Raw genomic sequence first — 17551 nt, 5'->3', positions numbered from 1 at the left:
TGAACGATTTGATATGCCTTGCAGGGGAAACCACCGATATTTTCCCCTTATAAAATGTGATGTTTGTGTCGAAAGCCATATCAGTAGCATTGGTGCAACGGCAAAGCCTACAATTGGAGTCCAGGTGAAATTTTATATACTTTTGCGACAGTGAAAGTTTTTTATGTACTAAAATGCAAATTGAGTGAAGCTATGTTTTGATTTTTGGGCTGCCAAGCACATTTACATGACGTAAATAAAGCTGTCATAATTTTAAATTTTTGTTTCCTTTAGTCCTATAATAATGTTAAAAAGGTCAAAAAATAAGACCTATTCCGTTACACCGCCTATGCAAGCTTTTTCAGGCGTCAAAAATATTTAAAATCCTTCTCAAATGTTTGTGTATTCTGAGATATTGAAGTTTTAGGTGGAGTCACTAAAAATAGAAATCGAATTGGTTGAGCTTTTATTGATCGAATACGAAAGCGATGTTCAGTGTTCACTCTGTTCACGAGACGAAAGCTTTATGAAATAGGAATATAATTTTCTGTCTTTGTTAAAACAAGCAGGAAAAACTGTAATGCGATTGTTTTGTACACTAGACCCGAAAACTGTGGTGTAAACTAATTCTATAGCAAAGTTTCTACAAGTTATATTTTAGAGTTGAGATCTAAATTGCTCCGAACAAAAATGAGCTACACTGTTGCAAAATGTCCAAGCAACGACTTATCAATGACAAACTGCGTTATTGTCAGTTCAAGTGAAAGCAGCAGGTAAGTTTAATGTGGAAAATGTGTGATACAATATCCCATATTTGTGACTGATTTTAATGTATCTCGTCTTGTGACAGTTGGTCTCATTTTTTTTTAATAAATCTCAATTATTAGTGAAATGTAGTTCTTATATTTGGTGGATTGCTTATGTAAATACTTCTTCATAAAGTAACCAGTTTTGGTAAACAAGTCTTATTAATCAAGTCACTTTCAACTTTTAAGTAAAGCTAAGTCCTAAAATGCACGAGTTTCTTGTCGAGTAAAAGCAAGTCTTGGTACAAAGAAAAGTTAATGCATGTGTTCATTTGCAGACATGTTCTTGTTGAAAATGGTCGAAACGAGAAATTTGTATTCACAACATATCCTAATGATGCAATGGCACCAGAAAGTATGGGGTTCTCAGCTATACAGGTTTGTAAAATTATTGTTTTAGCTTATTTAAATGTTAATTTGTTACAAATAACTTCTTAGTTCATGCACACAAAAAATGTTATTTTTTTGGTGGGGGTTTGTTGTTTCAATTTTGTTTTAGGGTTTGGCAATTGTATAACAATTTAATTGGAATGCAGTAAAAAAATTGTGGAAAAATCCAAATCAACAATGAGTTTTTCTTCTAGATTTTGTTTTTGCTACGATTTGTATAGAAATAAATAATAATAAGCAATAAAATGTTTTTATAGAGAAAGTGGGCATATCTTGGCATCGGCCAGAAAATCAAAGGTAAGAAAAATGCTCATAATTTCTTTAACCTCAATTGTGTAAAATAAACAGAAAATATCAGATAAGTTTTAAAAATCTTCATTTGTTTTCAGTTTCCAATTGCTCGAAATTCCCTGATGTGGAAGAATTGACGATTACAGTAGATTTCTTTCGTGCACAAAATGCCAACAACAAACTGTCGTTCAACACTGACGACATGTCAAGTTATTTTCTCAAGCAGTTTGCCCACTTTAATCATTCTGTCATGATTTCGCAACAGGTTAGTGTAACTTTGTATCATGCCTGTTTCCAAATGCTTTACTGTTTATGCCTTGATGTTTTTTAATCTATTGTGAACGCTATGGTTGTTGCCAGGGGTGGGATTTATATTTTTTGTCAGCCGGTTCTTTCCCAAAAGACATATTTTTCAGCCAGGTCTGTTACATAAAGTCCATTGACAGTAACCAGTAATGCAAACCGGTTCACTGATCTCATAAAATTTTATGAGACAGTTCTATAGAACTGGTGTGAACCAACTGAATCCCACCACTGCTTGTTGCCAATAAACAGATTTGAAAACCATTTTTAAATGCTCATTGAATTACATTGATCATTATGACGACTAAAAAACCTTGTTGTTTGCAGTTTCTGTACATTTTCCAAAGCACCCATTTGTTGTTTTCAATTAAATCAATGAAAGTAAATTCTCCTCACAAAAATGTTGGTGTTACAAACAAATCTACTAAAATCATTTTTGAATCTTCTCCAGAGTCACCCATCACTTTAACAGGTAAGGCCACAATTTATGGGTTCTTTAAATTGACTTTAGCTCCAGGGAGAACACACAACACATCTGTCTGTTAACAGGTAAATCGAGAAGTCGTGCAGGCCGAGGAAATATTATCAATCCAGATTTTGACTTTCGAAAGCTTGGCATTGGAGGTTTGGATGATGAATTTACAGAAATTTTTAGGTAGGTATAACAGGTTAAGGTAGATTTAACAGAGGTATAACAGATGTGCAAACTGCAGCTGAATGCCTGCATGGCTTTGTGCTGGTAGATTTGGTTGGTTAAATGCTGTGGTGGGATTCAATATTTTGTCAGTCAGTTCGCTGATCTCATAAAATTTCGTGAGACAGTTCTAAAGAACCGGTGCGAACCGACTGAATCCCACCACTGGTTAAATGTCTTGTTAGCAATCTTTACTTTAAACTGTTTAGTGCTTTTTTCAGGATTTTAGTCAAAACATTTATTTAAACTAGACAAAAACAATGCAAAAATAAACTGAAATTTGTACCTTTTTCCTGTAATAATCTGCTAACCAATTATTTGAAAAGAAAAATAATTAGATCCTTCAATAGAAACTTACCATCTTTGGAAAAATTATTTGAACTCTTCACCTGGCAAGTTTGTTTGGCCTGTCTAAATTCTAACATCAACTTTATACATAATTACTCAACTTGTTTGTTTTTGTTCAGACGAGCATTTGCTTCTCGAGTTTTGCCATCTGATGTCATCGAGCAAATGGGAGCAAAACACGTCAAAGGTATTTTGCTTCACGGACCTCCTGGTTGTGGAAAAACTTTGATGGCTCGACAGATCGGTAAAATGCTTAGTGCAAGAGAACCACAGGTAACATCTGACACCCATATAAGTAAAACGTATTTAATTTAAATGATTCCAATGTGATGTAGATTGTAAATGGACCAGAAATCTTAAACAAATATGTCGGTGAATCAGAATCAAATATTAGAAAGCTGTTTGAAGCTGCAGAGGAGGAACAAAAAAAGGTATGATGTTCACAATGTTCATATATCAGTTAAAAAAATACGAAATTAAAAATAGGAGGAACAAAAAAAGGTATAAAGTTTATAGATAATCTAAAAAAATAAAATATAACCATTGTGTTTTAATTATATTTTTTGGTCTCTGTTTCATTTTCCCCAAATATAATTATATGACAGAGCGAATCACCTTTTTATTTGCTCTTACTTGTTCTACAATCCTAAAATAAAACTTAGGCTCACATTGTTTATGAACACCAAACTTGCTTTTCCAAAAAATGGTCTCTTGAGATATACCTTCCAAAACCTCTGCAATAAGAGTTTGCTTTGGTTAAACACAAAGTTTCATGTTGTTGCAGTTGGGACTCAACAGTGGTTTACATATTATCATTTTTGATGAAATTGATGCAATCTGTAAACAGCGTGGAAGTGTACAGGGCGCATCCGGTGTTCATGATACTGTCGTCAACCAGTTGCTGTCGAAAATTGATGGAGTTGAACCACTTAACAACATTCTTGTGATTGGTAAAAAGATTAATATTTGTTACTAAACAACGATTTTATGATGAAATATGGTCTTTTTAGTTGACTTTGAAAAATTAGCTGTTATATGATCAGAGAATTTTTTATACTGCACAGTTTAAAAGGCACATGGCTCTTAACAAAATCAATTGGTCACATGCATGACTAGGGATGCGCCGAGCCGAGCCAGAACCCGAGTACTCGGTACCGAGCATCGCTATTTTTGATGCTCGGTGCTCGGCCGAGCAGTTGCACAAACTGACCCGAGCATTAAATTTGCATATTCATGCCCTGCTAACATACGAAACTAGTGTTCGAATGGGTGTCTATGAACAAAAACAAATGAATTTTCAAATGTATTAGATTGTGGAAAAACGTGTACTTCTGAGGCCTGTAACAGCTTAATACACCGCTGGTGACGTAAGAGGCCTTGTAGAGCTAAAATGTAGAAAGGGGATTTTTTGTGACGTCATAATGCACCGAGCATGCTCGGCCGAGCACCGAGCATTAACGTGAGATGCTCGGTGCTCGACCAAACAGAACATTTGCAGTTTTGGCACATCCCTATGCATGACCATTCTATCACCTATTACACTGTCGTTAAAAAATGTTTATGCCTTTCCGCTGACACAACAGACAGTTTACAATTCAATTTATGGGGTAAAAAATGTTGAATAAATTTTTAATATATTAACGCCTACTTAGACTGTAGTAATCTAACTTGCTAACTCTTTTTTATATTTGATCTTGTTATCCATATATGTTTTTTTATATTTTTTAGGAATGACAAATAGGCCGGATCTTATCGATGATGCCTTGTTAAGACCTGGCAGATTAGAAGTTAAGAAGGAAATTGGTAAGCTTTTGATGCAATGAGCCCTCAGCATGAAATTTGTATGAGACGAACATTTGTATAAACTGTTAGGCAAGTATGTGCTGTGAAATTATTCTAAGCAATTCACAAAATTGCAAACATTTTAGTTCATTCATATTTTATTAGTTTTTTTATTTGTCTCATACCACCTAGTATAATTTTGCAGTTTCCTATGTCACCAACATAGATTTCTAGAATGCAGAATGAGTAGCAATAAGCCTAATGTACCAGAAAAGATATTGATTTTGAAGTTGGTGCAAAACGTCAATAATTCCTTTGGATCCATTGTGTGCCACAAAAATCAATTCATCATACTGGCCTTTGGTTTCATAGCTTTGTTTATTGTAGTGAGGTCTGTTGTTTCGATCCCAAAGCAATGAAAACACAAACTTGAATACAAACATAAGTTTTTGTTGGAGATGTCCAATGCTACAACTTTAAATATCCTTTGTCTGTGAACTTGGTAATTGTATATATAGTACAAAAAGTTAGTTTTTTACCAGTCATTTTCTTACAAATTGTTTCCCTCTGTATATATCATTCTTACATTTTTGACCCACAAGATTGTCTCTCATTGAAAATTAAATTGTTTTAAGGGTTAGGCGTTGTTATGTGAATAAACACCAACTTTGTTCAGCTAATTTTTTGTGATTTTTTCGTCATTGTAATTTTTTTACTCTAAACAATCAACCAAATGCTTCTAAACAATTGCTTTAAAAAGTTCATTGTAATTTGTAAAGACAGGAATGAAATTTACAGTTTTTCCCTTAAGAGCAAATTTTCTGTTTACAAATGAGATGTACATTTTACAGGGCTTCCTGATGAGAAGGGAAGACTTGAAATTCTCCGCATTCACTCCGAGAAGATGATTGAATCACAGAAGCTAGCTGACGATGTGAATTTAAATGAAATCGCAAACCTTACCAAAAACTTCAGTGGTGCTGAACTGGCTGGTTTAGTTGGTGCAGCTCAGTCTTGTGCATTTGTTCGTCATACTAAGGTATGCTTAAGTATTAAAGTGCTCATTTTGTACTTGTTTTATGGATGTCCACAAATCTAGTTACTTTAAGGCATAAAACAGTATAATACTTGAGATTGGGCAAGCCCTTGTTCATGGCACCTGCTCTATAGCCGCATCACTGGTCAACAGTTACCGTAATTTTCCGTGTATAATGCGCAAAATTTAATTAATTTATTGTCCTAAAATCTAGGGTGCGCATTATGCATGGGTACAGCAATTTTTGAAGAAAATCTGCCTCTAAATAAAACTTGAAATCCGACCTTTCTTCTTGTTTGTTGTCAATCGCGCATCACATTTAGCCATCCTGCCCAACACACTTAGTCAGTAAAATTCATAATTGACGACACATCGTTTGATGCGATGGTGCAATCCTTGATGGTGTGTTATTGTCAAATACTGCACACTGCCCATTTAGCGACAACGTAAATGGGGTGATATCATTGCCGATATGCAACAGATCGAACTAAAATTTTGTATATAAGTTTGAATTTAATTATTCTGATTTTTATGTATTTTAATCTGATACATATTGAACTTCATTTGTGTTTTAAAAATAAAAATGTTCTCTGCTAGTATTAAGATCGGTTCCGCTTGAACGCGACCAGTAAGATCTCGTTTGCTGTCACGATGTACCCTACACAAATCCTAAACATTTTTCGCTATCGAGTTTGCGAGCGCATGCACAGTGATACTGACCGGCAGAATAACATCCGGTTGTTTCAAAAGATGATCTTTTTTCTGAAATAATTTTACGTTTACGGATTTAAGAGTAAAAATTTGGGTGCGTATTATACATGGGTACAGGCTTTTTTCCAGCATCGACATGCCATTTTTAGGGTGCGTATTATGCACGGGGGCGCACTATACTTGGAAAATTATGGTAACTGCACATGGAAATGCATTGAGGTTTCACTGCTATCTGGCCTGGAATTATTGACACAAACTTGCTAATAACATTTGTCCTCATGATGCAATGTGTGAATCTATGTTTTACAGGCTGGCAGCAAAGTTGAAGTGAACCTTGATACGATCGATGCATTGCAAGTTTGCAGAGCTGATTTTATGGCGGGTTTAGAAAATGATATAAAACCGGTAAGTGACAAAATCATTGCAAAACTGTTTGTTGTTGGTCAATGTATTTTCACAAACCAGTTGCACATCATTGAAATTTTCCTAAATTGCCTATACCTGCAGTTAATGGATTAGAAAAACATGCATGCAATATTAGATATGATAAACAACTACACATTAATAAAATATACAAAACATTTTAATTGTCTACAATGGCAATATAAAGACAAACAAGAAATAATAATAACAAATATGCTTTAAGTTATGAAGTTATTTGTTTGTGTCAATGCTTTTATAAACCAAATGTGCCTTTAAAATGAGTTTTAGTTTTGATCCAGAACTGCAGTTAATGCAGTAAGAAACATATTTAGTCCAGCCAATGGCTTTCCATGTTAATAGTAAGATTTTCATGTACTAACTTGTATTACATTACACCACAGGCTTATGGCTCTAAAGAAGAAGACGTAGAAAGGTACATGAGGAATGGAATACTTATGTGGGGTTCACCTGTAGAGGAAACATTGAAAAGTGGAAGTTTACTTGTCAATCAGGTAAAATAGATTGCGAGTCTTTATTGACAGGATGTATTACAAAGTTTTAAATTTAGAATTTTGTCGCTTACACAAGTACTTAACCCAGTCTTAAGTAGTCTGAATAGAAGTATTGTTGGAGACATGCTTGTTCATAATGAAAACATTTGTCGGACAAATGTAACATAATTAAAACAATGGAAAGATCAAAAATCAATCAAAATCAAAAATACAATCAAAAATCAATATAGAAGAGGCTTTGTGCAGTAAAAACTGCAAAATCCTTTTTTACAACTTGTATTATTATTTTTTTAAATAATATGACAAACATTAAATTTCGTTACAGTTCAGTCATACAAAAATCGGATACCATATCAATTTATAATAAAATTGTCGAAAATTTGCAGACCTTTGTTAATGAAAAGAAATAACAACTAATTTGTTGTGGTGAACCAGGTTCGAAACAGTGACAAGACACCACTGGTTAGTGTATTACTTACTGGTGCAGTAGGATCGGGTAAAACTGCACTCGCAACGAGGATAGCTGTCGATTCAGGATTCCCCTTCTTGAAGATTTGCTCCCCCGGAAATCTGGTCGGATTTTCTGAGTCAGCTAAATGTCAGCATTTAAAGAAGGTGGGTTTTGTGGCGAAGGATGCAGCTGAGTAAAATGCAAATATTGACTTGATAGTTGTTTACTTGGGGGTAAAGACATTAAATAATTCAAGTTCCCCTGGTGGTTTTGTTGGTTGTTTTGCTGTCAAATTTAATTTGTAAAGAGACAAAAATAAAATTAAGGCTTAAAAATGAAAAGTTCGAAATATATTTTTTCTGCAAGGTTTAGTTAGTTTTCATCAACATAAACTTATTTGCTTTTGGCTTTAAACTGTTTAAAATTTTAAGGCCTTGAGAAAATCAGAAATCATATTTTCTTATTTCAGGTGTTTGATGATGCATACAAATCACAATTAAGTTGTGTTGTTATTGACGACATCGAAAAACTGATTGGTGAGTGGAATATTATTTTAAAGACTATTTGAAAAAAAATTATCAGGGTTGCTCATGGGTTCATACGAAAAACTTGGTTGTAACTAAACTTTACACCACCATAGAAATCTCACTAATTTTGAAAATTTTGTTGTAATAAAGCACAGTAAAGTGGGATTTGTCTTCATGACTCAAAAAAACATTATCATCTTCTCATTATTCAGAATACAACCCGATTGGACCTAGATTCTCCAACATCGTCACACAAGCCATGATGGTTCTTTGTAAAAACCTTCCACCCCTGGTAAGTAGTCTACGATTACACAAATACGCACATATGCATTATTAACTCGTCTTGTCTATTATTAATGAAAAACTGTGGCCTAATGAGCCAGGATTAGCACATGAGTGTGCCTCAACTGTGACCTGTGTCATACTGCAGTTATAAATCATTCATGCAATCTCTGTTGGGTATTTAGCTGATGTAAAAGAATGCCAATTTCTCGAATTTAGGCAAATTATCCCTTTATTTATTTTGGCTTTTTTCAGGTTCACACTTTCAGTAAAAATTGCTTTCGCCAGCAGTTTTATTGTACAAAAAAATTAGCTGCTATTGACACTAAATAGTGTCTATTGCCACCATTGTTAAACATTTCATTTTTTTTTATTTTTGTTTAGTTTACTTGTGTTCAACAACTGTATGAACATGTATTTTAGTGTCAAAATTGATAGTTAAACGTTTTATTGTGTTATTTTTGTTTTTAATATAAACCAAGTTGTTCTAATTTTCTATTTTGTTAAACTTTTTATGTATGGTCTATCTGTTGTTATGTTTATTTTGCATTCACATAAAATTCACACTGCAAAATTTGTAAATTTTATGATTAAATTAATCAATTAATAATAATTATTGATGCCTAAACCTGAATGCCATTTAACCATAGATCTACACATGGAAATGTAATGAATTATTTACTTGAAGAATTAAAAGCAAAAAATGTAATAAATTGCAGGGTCGCCGCCTTCTTGTCATTGCAACGTCCAGCAATCGAGATGTGATACATGAAATGGGAATGGATAAATCGTTTGATTCACATATTCATATAAAATGTCTATCTAATGAGTCAGAAGTCATGCATGCTTTAGAGGTATGCTTAAGCAAATATTATTGTTATGAAAGATAAAAAAAAGTCCAATTTTTTGGCAAACATAGTATTTAACAACTTGTTAATTGTACGTAAAGCTACAAGTAAATGGAGGGAAATGCACCTATTCATAAACCTATAAAGTTTTTTTAGAACCCAAACTTTCCTTTTTCAATTATCGACACTTCCACAGAAGATTTTGCAAATAAACTCAATGTAACTCATTATTATTAGTTGACATGAAATTTGTTTCTATATTTTTTTGTATTTGACAAGAAACAGACCAGCCATTATATTTGTATTCATTTGAAAATGACATAAGATGTGTCGAAACATTGTTTTTAGACAAATATGTTGACTTGTTTATTTCTTCAAAATCTTTAAAACCGCACAGTTCTTTGTATTTGCTTTACTATTTGTGACAACTAGAAACAACAACTCAGACACCTGTTTCTTTTCACAGTCTCTTGATGCTTTCACCACTGAGGAGAGATCATCCATTAAGAGAAGTCTGTCTGGTCGTAAACTGTGGGTTGGTATTAAGTCACTGATCCGAATGGTTGGAACCGCAGAACAAGCTGAAGATAATATGAGAGTTCCAACTTTTATTGCACTTCTCGAAGATGAAGGAGGGTAGGTGTATGATTTCTATTATAAATAAGTCATGGAAAATGTTTGTTTGGAGTATATATATAGACCAGTGCTATTTAACCAAGGTACTCACTTCTCGTCATTAGAATTGGAGAGCAAAAAATAAAACAAAAATCTATGCAAAATAGTTTAAGCACTAAAAGACAAAATGTATTTCAAAATATTGTTTGTAAATTCTAAAAAAAAACTTTATTGTTATTGTTTTTTTGCAGGATGCAGTAGAGCATTACTCAAAGAACAGCTGAATCAAAAAATAATTTTTGTCATTTTGGAAATTTGTGATTTTAAAATATAAAGCACCAACCAATGGAAAAAATTCAATGTTGCAACAAAACGAAATAATTTTTAACTCAAATGAACACCAATATTTGGAATTATTGTTTGTTTGAACAAATTTCATTCTTGGTTTGAGAGGTCCTACAAGAGACTGGGAAAAAGTTTTCTTGAAATTCATTGTGTTGGTTGAGTATTTAATGGAGGTGCATTTTTGTTAAGTGATGTTTCTGCTATCCACGTTTGTTGTCTAATTTAATCCAACATGTTTCCACATCTGCTAAAACCCCACTAGTTACTTGCTGGAGTTTTCATATTCGTGGTAGAATTTTTTTGTTGTGTAAAACAAATAGCAGAATTTACGGAACAGTTTGGCAACATAAAGAAACGCATGATGTAATTTTGCTTTTGATTTCAAATTAGACAAATAATCTTTTTTAATGTATTATTTTGAAATTGTCAACTGGGACTTTAAATGACATACCTCATTTTCAGTCCTTGGAATTATTCAAAAAGGTCCAGCATTAGTCATTGTTTACAAAAGCAAGTACGTCTTCGAGTTTCAAATATTTAAAATTGTATAGGTATGTCGTCGTTCGTTCGTTTGTTTTTTCAATCGTATTGGTTTCTATAGATATCACGATTTACTTGTAGACTGTGCAATAAAATATTGTTTCCATAAGTTGGTGGTTTTGTCATTTCGACTACGAATCAACCAGTGGTGGGATTCACTTTTTTTGTCAGCCGGTTCTATCACAAAAGTCATATTTTGGTTCGGTTACAAAACCGGTTCCCTGATCTCATAAAATTTTACAGAACAGGCTGAATCTCACCACTGGAATCAACCATATTGTTATCTGATTGAAAACATTACGACAGGTTGAGGGCGCATATAATGTTACTCATATGTGTGGACGTCCAGGTACGTTAAAACGTATGTTGAGCACAATATTGCTCACTATGCACTCGGGGAGCACGTATGCCAAGAAAATTCATGTAACTTAGCTAATTTGGTCGATAGATAATTTTGCAAACAGCAATAACCAGGTCACTAACGGTTTAACTTACAAAAGCAGATGAATGTAAACACATTTTTTTGGTTTGGAACTATTTTAAACGGAAACTGTTAAAAATGTATCGAAAACTTTCGCATGTCCCGGACAACGCATAATTTTAAAAAAGAACTGTTAAAGTTACGTTTCGTGAAAATAACGTTCGGTGATGCAAAAGCATGCGAGCAGTGATTTGTATTGTGAACTTGTCTAAAAATTGAACAATTTGACAAACATTGACTTTTAACAGTTACTTACGCATGAGGTGAGGATATTTTGCAATGTCTCGTGTAAGCAGATTGTTATTACATTCTACACGTGTTTGTTTGGTGCGACAGCCAATTGTTACGTGTAGAAGAAGCTTTATTGCTTCGTCAAATCGTTTTCAAACTCAGGAAGCTGTGTCAGAAATTTCACCACCGCAATTGGATAACGAACCAAAGCTTTACGAACCCAAAATTGTGCAACTTGTGGACGAGATCTCCAAACTAACATTGCGTGAAGTAACAGACTTGAATGAGCTGCTAAAAAGCACTCTTGGTATTAAGGATGCCCCGGTTATGGCTGCTGCATCAGTTGTAGCTCCACAGGCAGAAGATGCTGAAGGAAACAATGAAGAAGACCAAGGAGTTGTTGAACAATCTGAATTTACTGTTAAGTTGACCAGTTATAACGCCACCAGCAAAATTAAGGTGATTAAGGCGATAAAGTTGATTTTGCCTGAACTTAATCTTGTGCAAGTGAAAAAGTTTGTCGAAAGTGCGCCGTGTGTGCTGAAAGAAGAAGTTTCAAAGGAGGAATCTGAACAAATTAAAGCAGATTTAACCGCCGCTGGAGCCCAAGTGGAAGTGGTGTAGAAACATTTTTAAAATACGCCAAAAACAAAAGATACAATGTACACTGCATATTGTACATGAGCATAAACTTCATGCAGTTCTTGGACAATAAAACAAAACTTGCAAGCCAATGGTTTGTCTTTCCCATAAATGACAATACAGTTTCAAAAAATGTGGAGTATTATGTTTGGTTTTCCAAAAAAAATTGTAATAATGATGTAACATAAGTGTCCAATTTTTGCTGAAATGTGATGTAACAGTTTCTAACATCTTTGTTTAGTCTGAATAAGCAGTAAGCATGGTTGTGTGTAAGTTTTTTCAGCAGGGAAAATGCAAGTTCGGAAATCGATGTCGCAACGAACACATTCGTGATGGTGTCTATCAAGGTGACTCATTAACACATTTTTTGTAAACTTTTCTTGACCTTTTTAATTCTTTGGCCTCTTTTTTGTAATGTACATTCTTTAATGTTTTTTATGCCCTATTCATTTGTTGTAAAATTAAATTTGAAACCCAATTCTTACATATTCTTTGAACTAAAAAAAATCAAGCTATCTTTGCTTTTGAATCAATTGTTTATTAAAAACTATAGCTTTGAAACCAGACATCATATGTTGTGTCTTTATGAAATCTTAACATTTTACTTGTTTGTTAAGGTGGCGAAAGATCGAGGTCAAACTATGGCAGAAACACCCAGGAAAACTATAGACAAGACAATCAGTATCAAGGTAATGTAGGTTGAGCATATGCTGCATATAATTGATTATGTGTACTGCTTGCAATGCTACCATGATTACTGCTTTCCCTGTTAGGGTTTGGCATACATATGTCAGTTGGCCAGTTTAGCTGTAGCAATTAGTGATGCACCGAAGTTTCAGTTGGACGAAACATTTCCGAACTTTTTTGAAAATTCGTCCGAAACCGAACTTTTTGATTGCTTGGAATTAATACCTAAACTTTCATTTTCGCCAATATGAAACATCACAAATTAGCTATTTACCTATAAGATACGAGCCATTGTTGTCTGCAAAATATATTTTTTCAAGTTTAGAAAAGCTTTTGCATTGTGAATGTGATTTTGGTTTGTCATAATTGAGTTCACTTGCAACAACAACACAAGGTTCAGTTGAAAACATCCATAAGAACGGGATTTTAGGTTCAGCCTTATGGCCAAATATTAGGTTTCGGCCCGAACCTTTTTAGGTGGGTTCAGTGCATCACTAGTAGCAATCATATTCCACCAGTAGCATCTTCATTTTTTTGCACCTTATACGATTGCAATGTTGTAAAGCTATTCAAGCTTGATGCAATTGTGTTGGTCAAGCAAAAACTGGACTTTAAAATCATTGCAATATTTTTTTTCCAGGTGATCGAGGTTATCAATCCGGTTTCGGCAGAAATTCACAACAAAATTCTCGCCAAGATGGGTTCCGTGGTACGTTTGTTTGTTTAAGTTGTAGTTTTATCAATGTCAAAATATAATTTTATAGAAAACCGACAACAGAACAATGATTATGGAAGAAATCAACAACAAGGCAATTTTGGTGGACAGGGTAGAAATCAAAATCAAGGTATTATATAAAAGTACAAGTATTGAATGAAAAAAAACTGAAATTCAATGTTTTTAGATGACTACAGCAGCCCTTTTATGAGAAATAATCAACAGCAACATCAACAACCTAAAAAACCAAATCAAGATAGGTCAGTTTTTTCTTCTGACAAAATTTTTTAACAAAAATTTTTGGGTGCCTACACCATCCAGTACCAAGCAGTTCTACAATAAAATTGCTTTTTTGTATTAGATTAGAACATACCTATTGGCTTGTTAATAGGCTGTTGCTGCAAGGCACACTGTATTATGAGATTTTTATCAAAAAATAACTGATGTTTGCATGTTATTAAAAGAGCTTTGTGTTTCATAATGTGCCGTTATCACAATGAAGGCACCCATATGGGACATCAAAACAGCGGTTATTTGTAATAAAAAAGTGCTCAAAAAGCAAACATTTTTAATACTAAGGGTTTGTATTTGCCAAAATTCAACATTTCACAATATTTGGTTGTTTAGGTTCCACTGGAGCAAAGGGTCAACCAACAAATTCAGCGCCTTAGAAAATGCCCCAAACGATAATAACTTTGCTTCTGGACAAGCTGAGGATGAAGCAATGATCAAATCGATACAAGATGACATGAAAGTTTGGGTGGAGTCAAAAATGTGGCCTTACTCTTGTTATTACTGTTCTAAAGGAAAGAAATGCATAGAAGGTAAAAGGTGTAAAATATTTGTTTCGAATGCTGTGTTGGGAACCTTCATTTTACCTATAATCAGTTGATTTGTTTTCTTGGCAGGCAAGCAATATGTAAGCATACAGTGAGTCTGCTGTCTAGCTGCCTGTCTGAATACAATAATGCTGTTTTATTTTATATTTGATATTCTTAACTTTGGTAAGGGGCAATTCTTGGTCAGATAAACACATGGTTGAGACAGGGTTAGAACCAGCAACCCTGTGAGCACAAAGCAGATGAATGTACCAATAGGCCATATTTTTGTCTATGTTTATGCTGTGCTGATATAATTATGTTGTTTAAGGTCTTCCTGATATACAACCAGAGGAATTAAGAGTTTTGTTTCTTCTACATGGAGAGGAGGTTTATAAAAGTTTAATACAACAAGTGGACATGATGTACAACAAGTTAGTACAAAAACTAATTTAATGCCATGGAACCTTATTGGTGAAATAACATATTTTTGAAGGAGAAAAGATGAACTATTTATAATGATGAATGATGTGAAACAAGCGATATTGTCTGATATGAATAACTCTGTTGCATCAAACCCTTCGTCTTGTCTGACTATTATGTCAATGTATGGGCAAGGTGTAGGTGAGTTATCTTTTCATTTACCAGACAAGTATGTCTCAAAATGATTGAAATAAAAGTCAGAATACAAATAATGCTATACACCGTCCAAATATGTGGCAGTAAAATAATAGCTGTTTTCTTGATAATGTTCCACTCAACAAACTGGAGTGCTGTAAGGAGGCCACATTAGATCATACAGGTAATGTTTTGCCACCAGCTGCACTGATGAGACCTCATTGGTCCAAACAGTGTGCATTGTACCTGATGAAAACTTATTAGTCACCAAAGGGCACATATTGTTTTCGCAGTGCTTTCTACTGGCATTAAACATATTGTAATAAAACCTGTAATGTCATGTTGCGACAGATTGGTCAACTTACTGATATTTTTATGTTGTAGATTTTAAGCAGAAGGGTGCAACTGTACCCCCTACACAACCTCCTTCTTTGCAAGCTGACCCCCAGCCCTTGCCTGCGTCTTTGCCCACACCTGAACCCCAAAATAACCCCCAACCTTCTGGGTCAGTTACTCCAGCACCTGAACCCGCCAAACCAAAAGTAGTCGCTGTAGCGAATATATTTAAAAACGCGCCGCCGGTCTCTGTGGCGCCTCAAGCGGAAGACACGAGGTACACGAATCGTGAAATTTTGACCGACGAAGAATTGGAACAGTTCCAAAATGAGAGATTCACATTAGGGGAAATCCCAATGAGACCACCGCCGAAGGAAATGTGCAGATGACGTCACTTTTTTCGTTTGTTGAAGAGCAGTATTTATAATATTTGCAATAAATTTGTCGTATTTTTTTATTCTTTGTACAGTTGGCATTTATAGACTGATTTTTTTTTAAACGGGTGAGTATAGCCTGTTTATGAAATGTCAAACGGCCTGTTGCAGCAATTCTCAACCTTAAAGTGATCGCGTTCGGCCTGGCGACTTTTTTATTGCTGCGTACCACCTAAACCAGATATTTAACAATTTTTGTGCGCTCGACATATACCGGCTATATGTTTTTTTGAAATATAGTTAGCCTATTCATGGGTCGTCGTTCGGTCTACTGCAGTGGGTCTCAACCTTACCATCTGACGGCTTTTTATCGCTGCGTACCAACCTATAACAGACGTGGGCAATTTACGGCCCGCGGGCCACATCCAGGCCGTTGGCTGTCCCTGTCTGGCCCGTGTGAGGTCAAGTAATTAAGGAAAAATAGGCTCATTTATGCTGTGTGTGTGAAATACGGCAGTGTTGTTTTTATTTTAAAATATATTTTGCCATGTTTTTTTATATATATTCACGTAGCAACGCACAACAACTACAAGTGATGCTGGGTAAAGTCGATATAAACACAAGTTGTCCACCCAATGTTACGTGATATAGCCTGTGTTGTCGAAAAAACAGGAAGAATAGCAAAAAAATATAAATTGTCTGATTTTTACAAACTGGAAAGCGCAAAACGCAAATTTGATTTGACAAATTAAATAAAAATTTCGAAAATCTCAATGCAAATATTTACAAAATACTCTTATTCTTTTAATCACAAATATATATTTCAATCTTTAAATGATGAGGAAAATTAGTACTGAGCAGATTTCAGTTCATGTTATTGTTAGTTCGGCCCTCCAACACAAGTCAGTTTGCTTATGTGACCCTCTTTGAAAATTAATTGCCCACTCCTGCTATAGATAGAGCAAGTAGTTGTTTTAAAATCTCTAAATTGCTATTTTCTGAAATAGAATAATACCGACAACTATAAAAAATAAGTATAGAATTTGATATTTGTTCTTTATATAACTTTACTTTTCCTGCATATTAAGTGTTTCATTTGAATTCAATCTCTGTCAAACAACATTAAGTCTTAAACTTTTAACATTTCAACCCAGAATTCGGGCTTGGGTTTCTTCAAAAAGCGCGCTTAATTTGGGCCTGACCTTACACCAGCGGTTCCAACCTTTCTGGTGCCGCGACCCCTTAAAACAGTTCCCAAGTTGAGGTGACCCCACGCATAGGCGCCGAGTTTTACAAAAATGCAAGGTGGTGGATTTAAATTATGACGTCACTAATGCGTGCAACCAAACGAGCTCCAACTCAAAGCCCAATATACTTTTAATAAAAAGCAAAGTTCGTCAATTTTAACAAAAAATTGTTTTTAAAATAATATTGATTTGGAACAATTCGCTTTAACGTTTTTTTGGTTTAGCAATGTTTAGAAACAGTTTCGTCAAGTCGTTGCTTTTGTATCACCCAAAGTGACCATTTATTACAGAACAATCGCATTGTACACCATAGTGGCCAATCATTCACTGCCAACAATTGTGTGTTTGACGTCATACAAGTAAGGCACCAACCAAACTAGTTGCTTTTTCGTCAGCACGCTTGTTCAAAAGCAAAACTGTTCCCAAATTTGTTCAGATTTTACGGTGTTTCGTAAGATACCGATACAAACAAACCCAAATATCCACGGTGTTCGCCACCACCCCGCCGCCATATTATCG

The 17551-nt window shown here is 34.5% G+C and overlaps 3 protein-coding genes across 4 annotated transcripts; all 3 read left to right on the top strand.

Annotated features, from left to right (window-relative positions):
- The first annotated feature begins 73 nt into the window (after positions 1–73).
- On the top strand, positions 74–10992 carry LOC145204052 (vesicle-fusing ATPase-like). 2 transcript variants are annotated; one of them, XM_080076468.1, is made up of 20 exons: positions 74–124; positions 641–752; positions 1064–1163; positions 1433–1472; positions 1565–1731; positions 2097–2241; positions 2319–2424; positions 2931–3084; positions 3147–3242; positions 3596–3761; positions 4540–4614; positions 5445–5632; positions 6650–6745; positions 7165–7275; positions 7711–7890; positions 8196–8262; positions 8466–8545; positions 9255–9389; positions 9850–10019; positions 10250–10992. In XM_080076468.1, the coding sequence occupies exons 2-20, from the start codon at positions 670–672 to the stop codon at positions 10257–10259; spliced, it is 2169 nt and encodes a 722-aa protein (XP_079932594.1). In that variant the 5' UTR covers positions 74–124; positions 641–669; the 3' UTR covers positions 10260–10992. The 2 variants fall into 2 exon arrangements, with proteins under 2 accessions (XP_079932594.1, XP_079932593.1); XM_080076467.1 differs by lacking the exon at positions 74–124 and having other exon boundaries at positions 506–752.
- A 542-nt stretch (positions 10993–11534) lies between these two features.
- Positions 11535–12478, top strand: LOC145205121 (large ribosomal subunit protein bL12-like). Its single transcript, XM_080077768.1, has one exon. The coding sequence runs from the start codon at positions 11644–11646 to the stop codon at positions 12217–12219; it is 576 nt and encodes a 191-aa protein (XP_079933894.1). The 5' UTR covers positions 11535–11643; the 3' UTR covers positions 12220–12478.
- Positions 12479–12496: 18 nt separating this feature from the next.
- LOC145205119 (uncharacterized) lies at positions 12497–16349 on the top strand. The gene is made up of 9 exons (XM_080077767.1): positions 12497–12584; positions 12855–12926; positions 13565–13633; positions 13689–13769; positions 13827–13899; positions 14267–14463; positions 14789–14891; positions 14954–15081; positions 15460–16349. The coding sequence occupies exons 1-9, from the start codon at positions 12497–12499 to the stop codon at positions 15798–15800; spliced, it is 1152 nt and encodes a 383-aa protein (XP_079933893.1). The 3' UTR covers positions 15801–16349.
- The last annotated feature ends 1202 nt before the right edge of the window (positions 16350–17551 follow it).

Source organism: Phallusia mammillata, chromosome 8 (genome assembly GCF_965637545.1).
Source record: "Phallusia mammillata chromosome 8, kaPhaMamm4.hap1.1, whole genome shotgun sequence".
Lineage (NCBI taxonomy): Eukaryota > Metazoa > Chordata > Ascidiacea > Phlebobranchia > Ascidiidae > Phallusia > Phallusia mammillata.
This window is presented reverse-complemented; position numbering and strand designations above follow the sequence as displayed.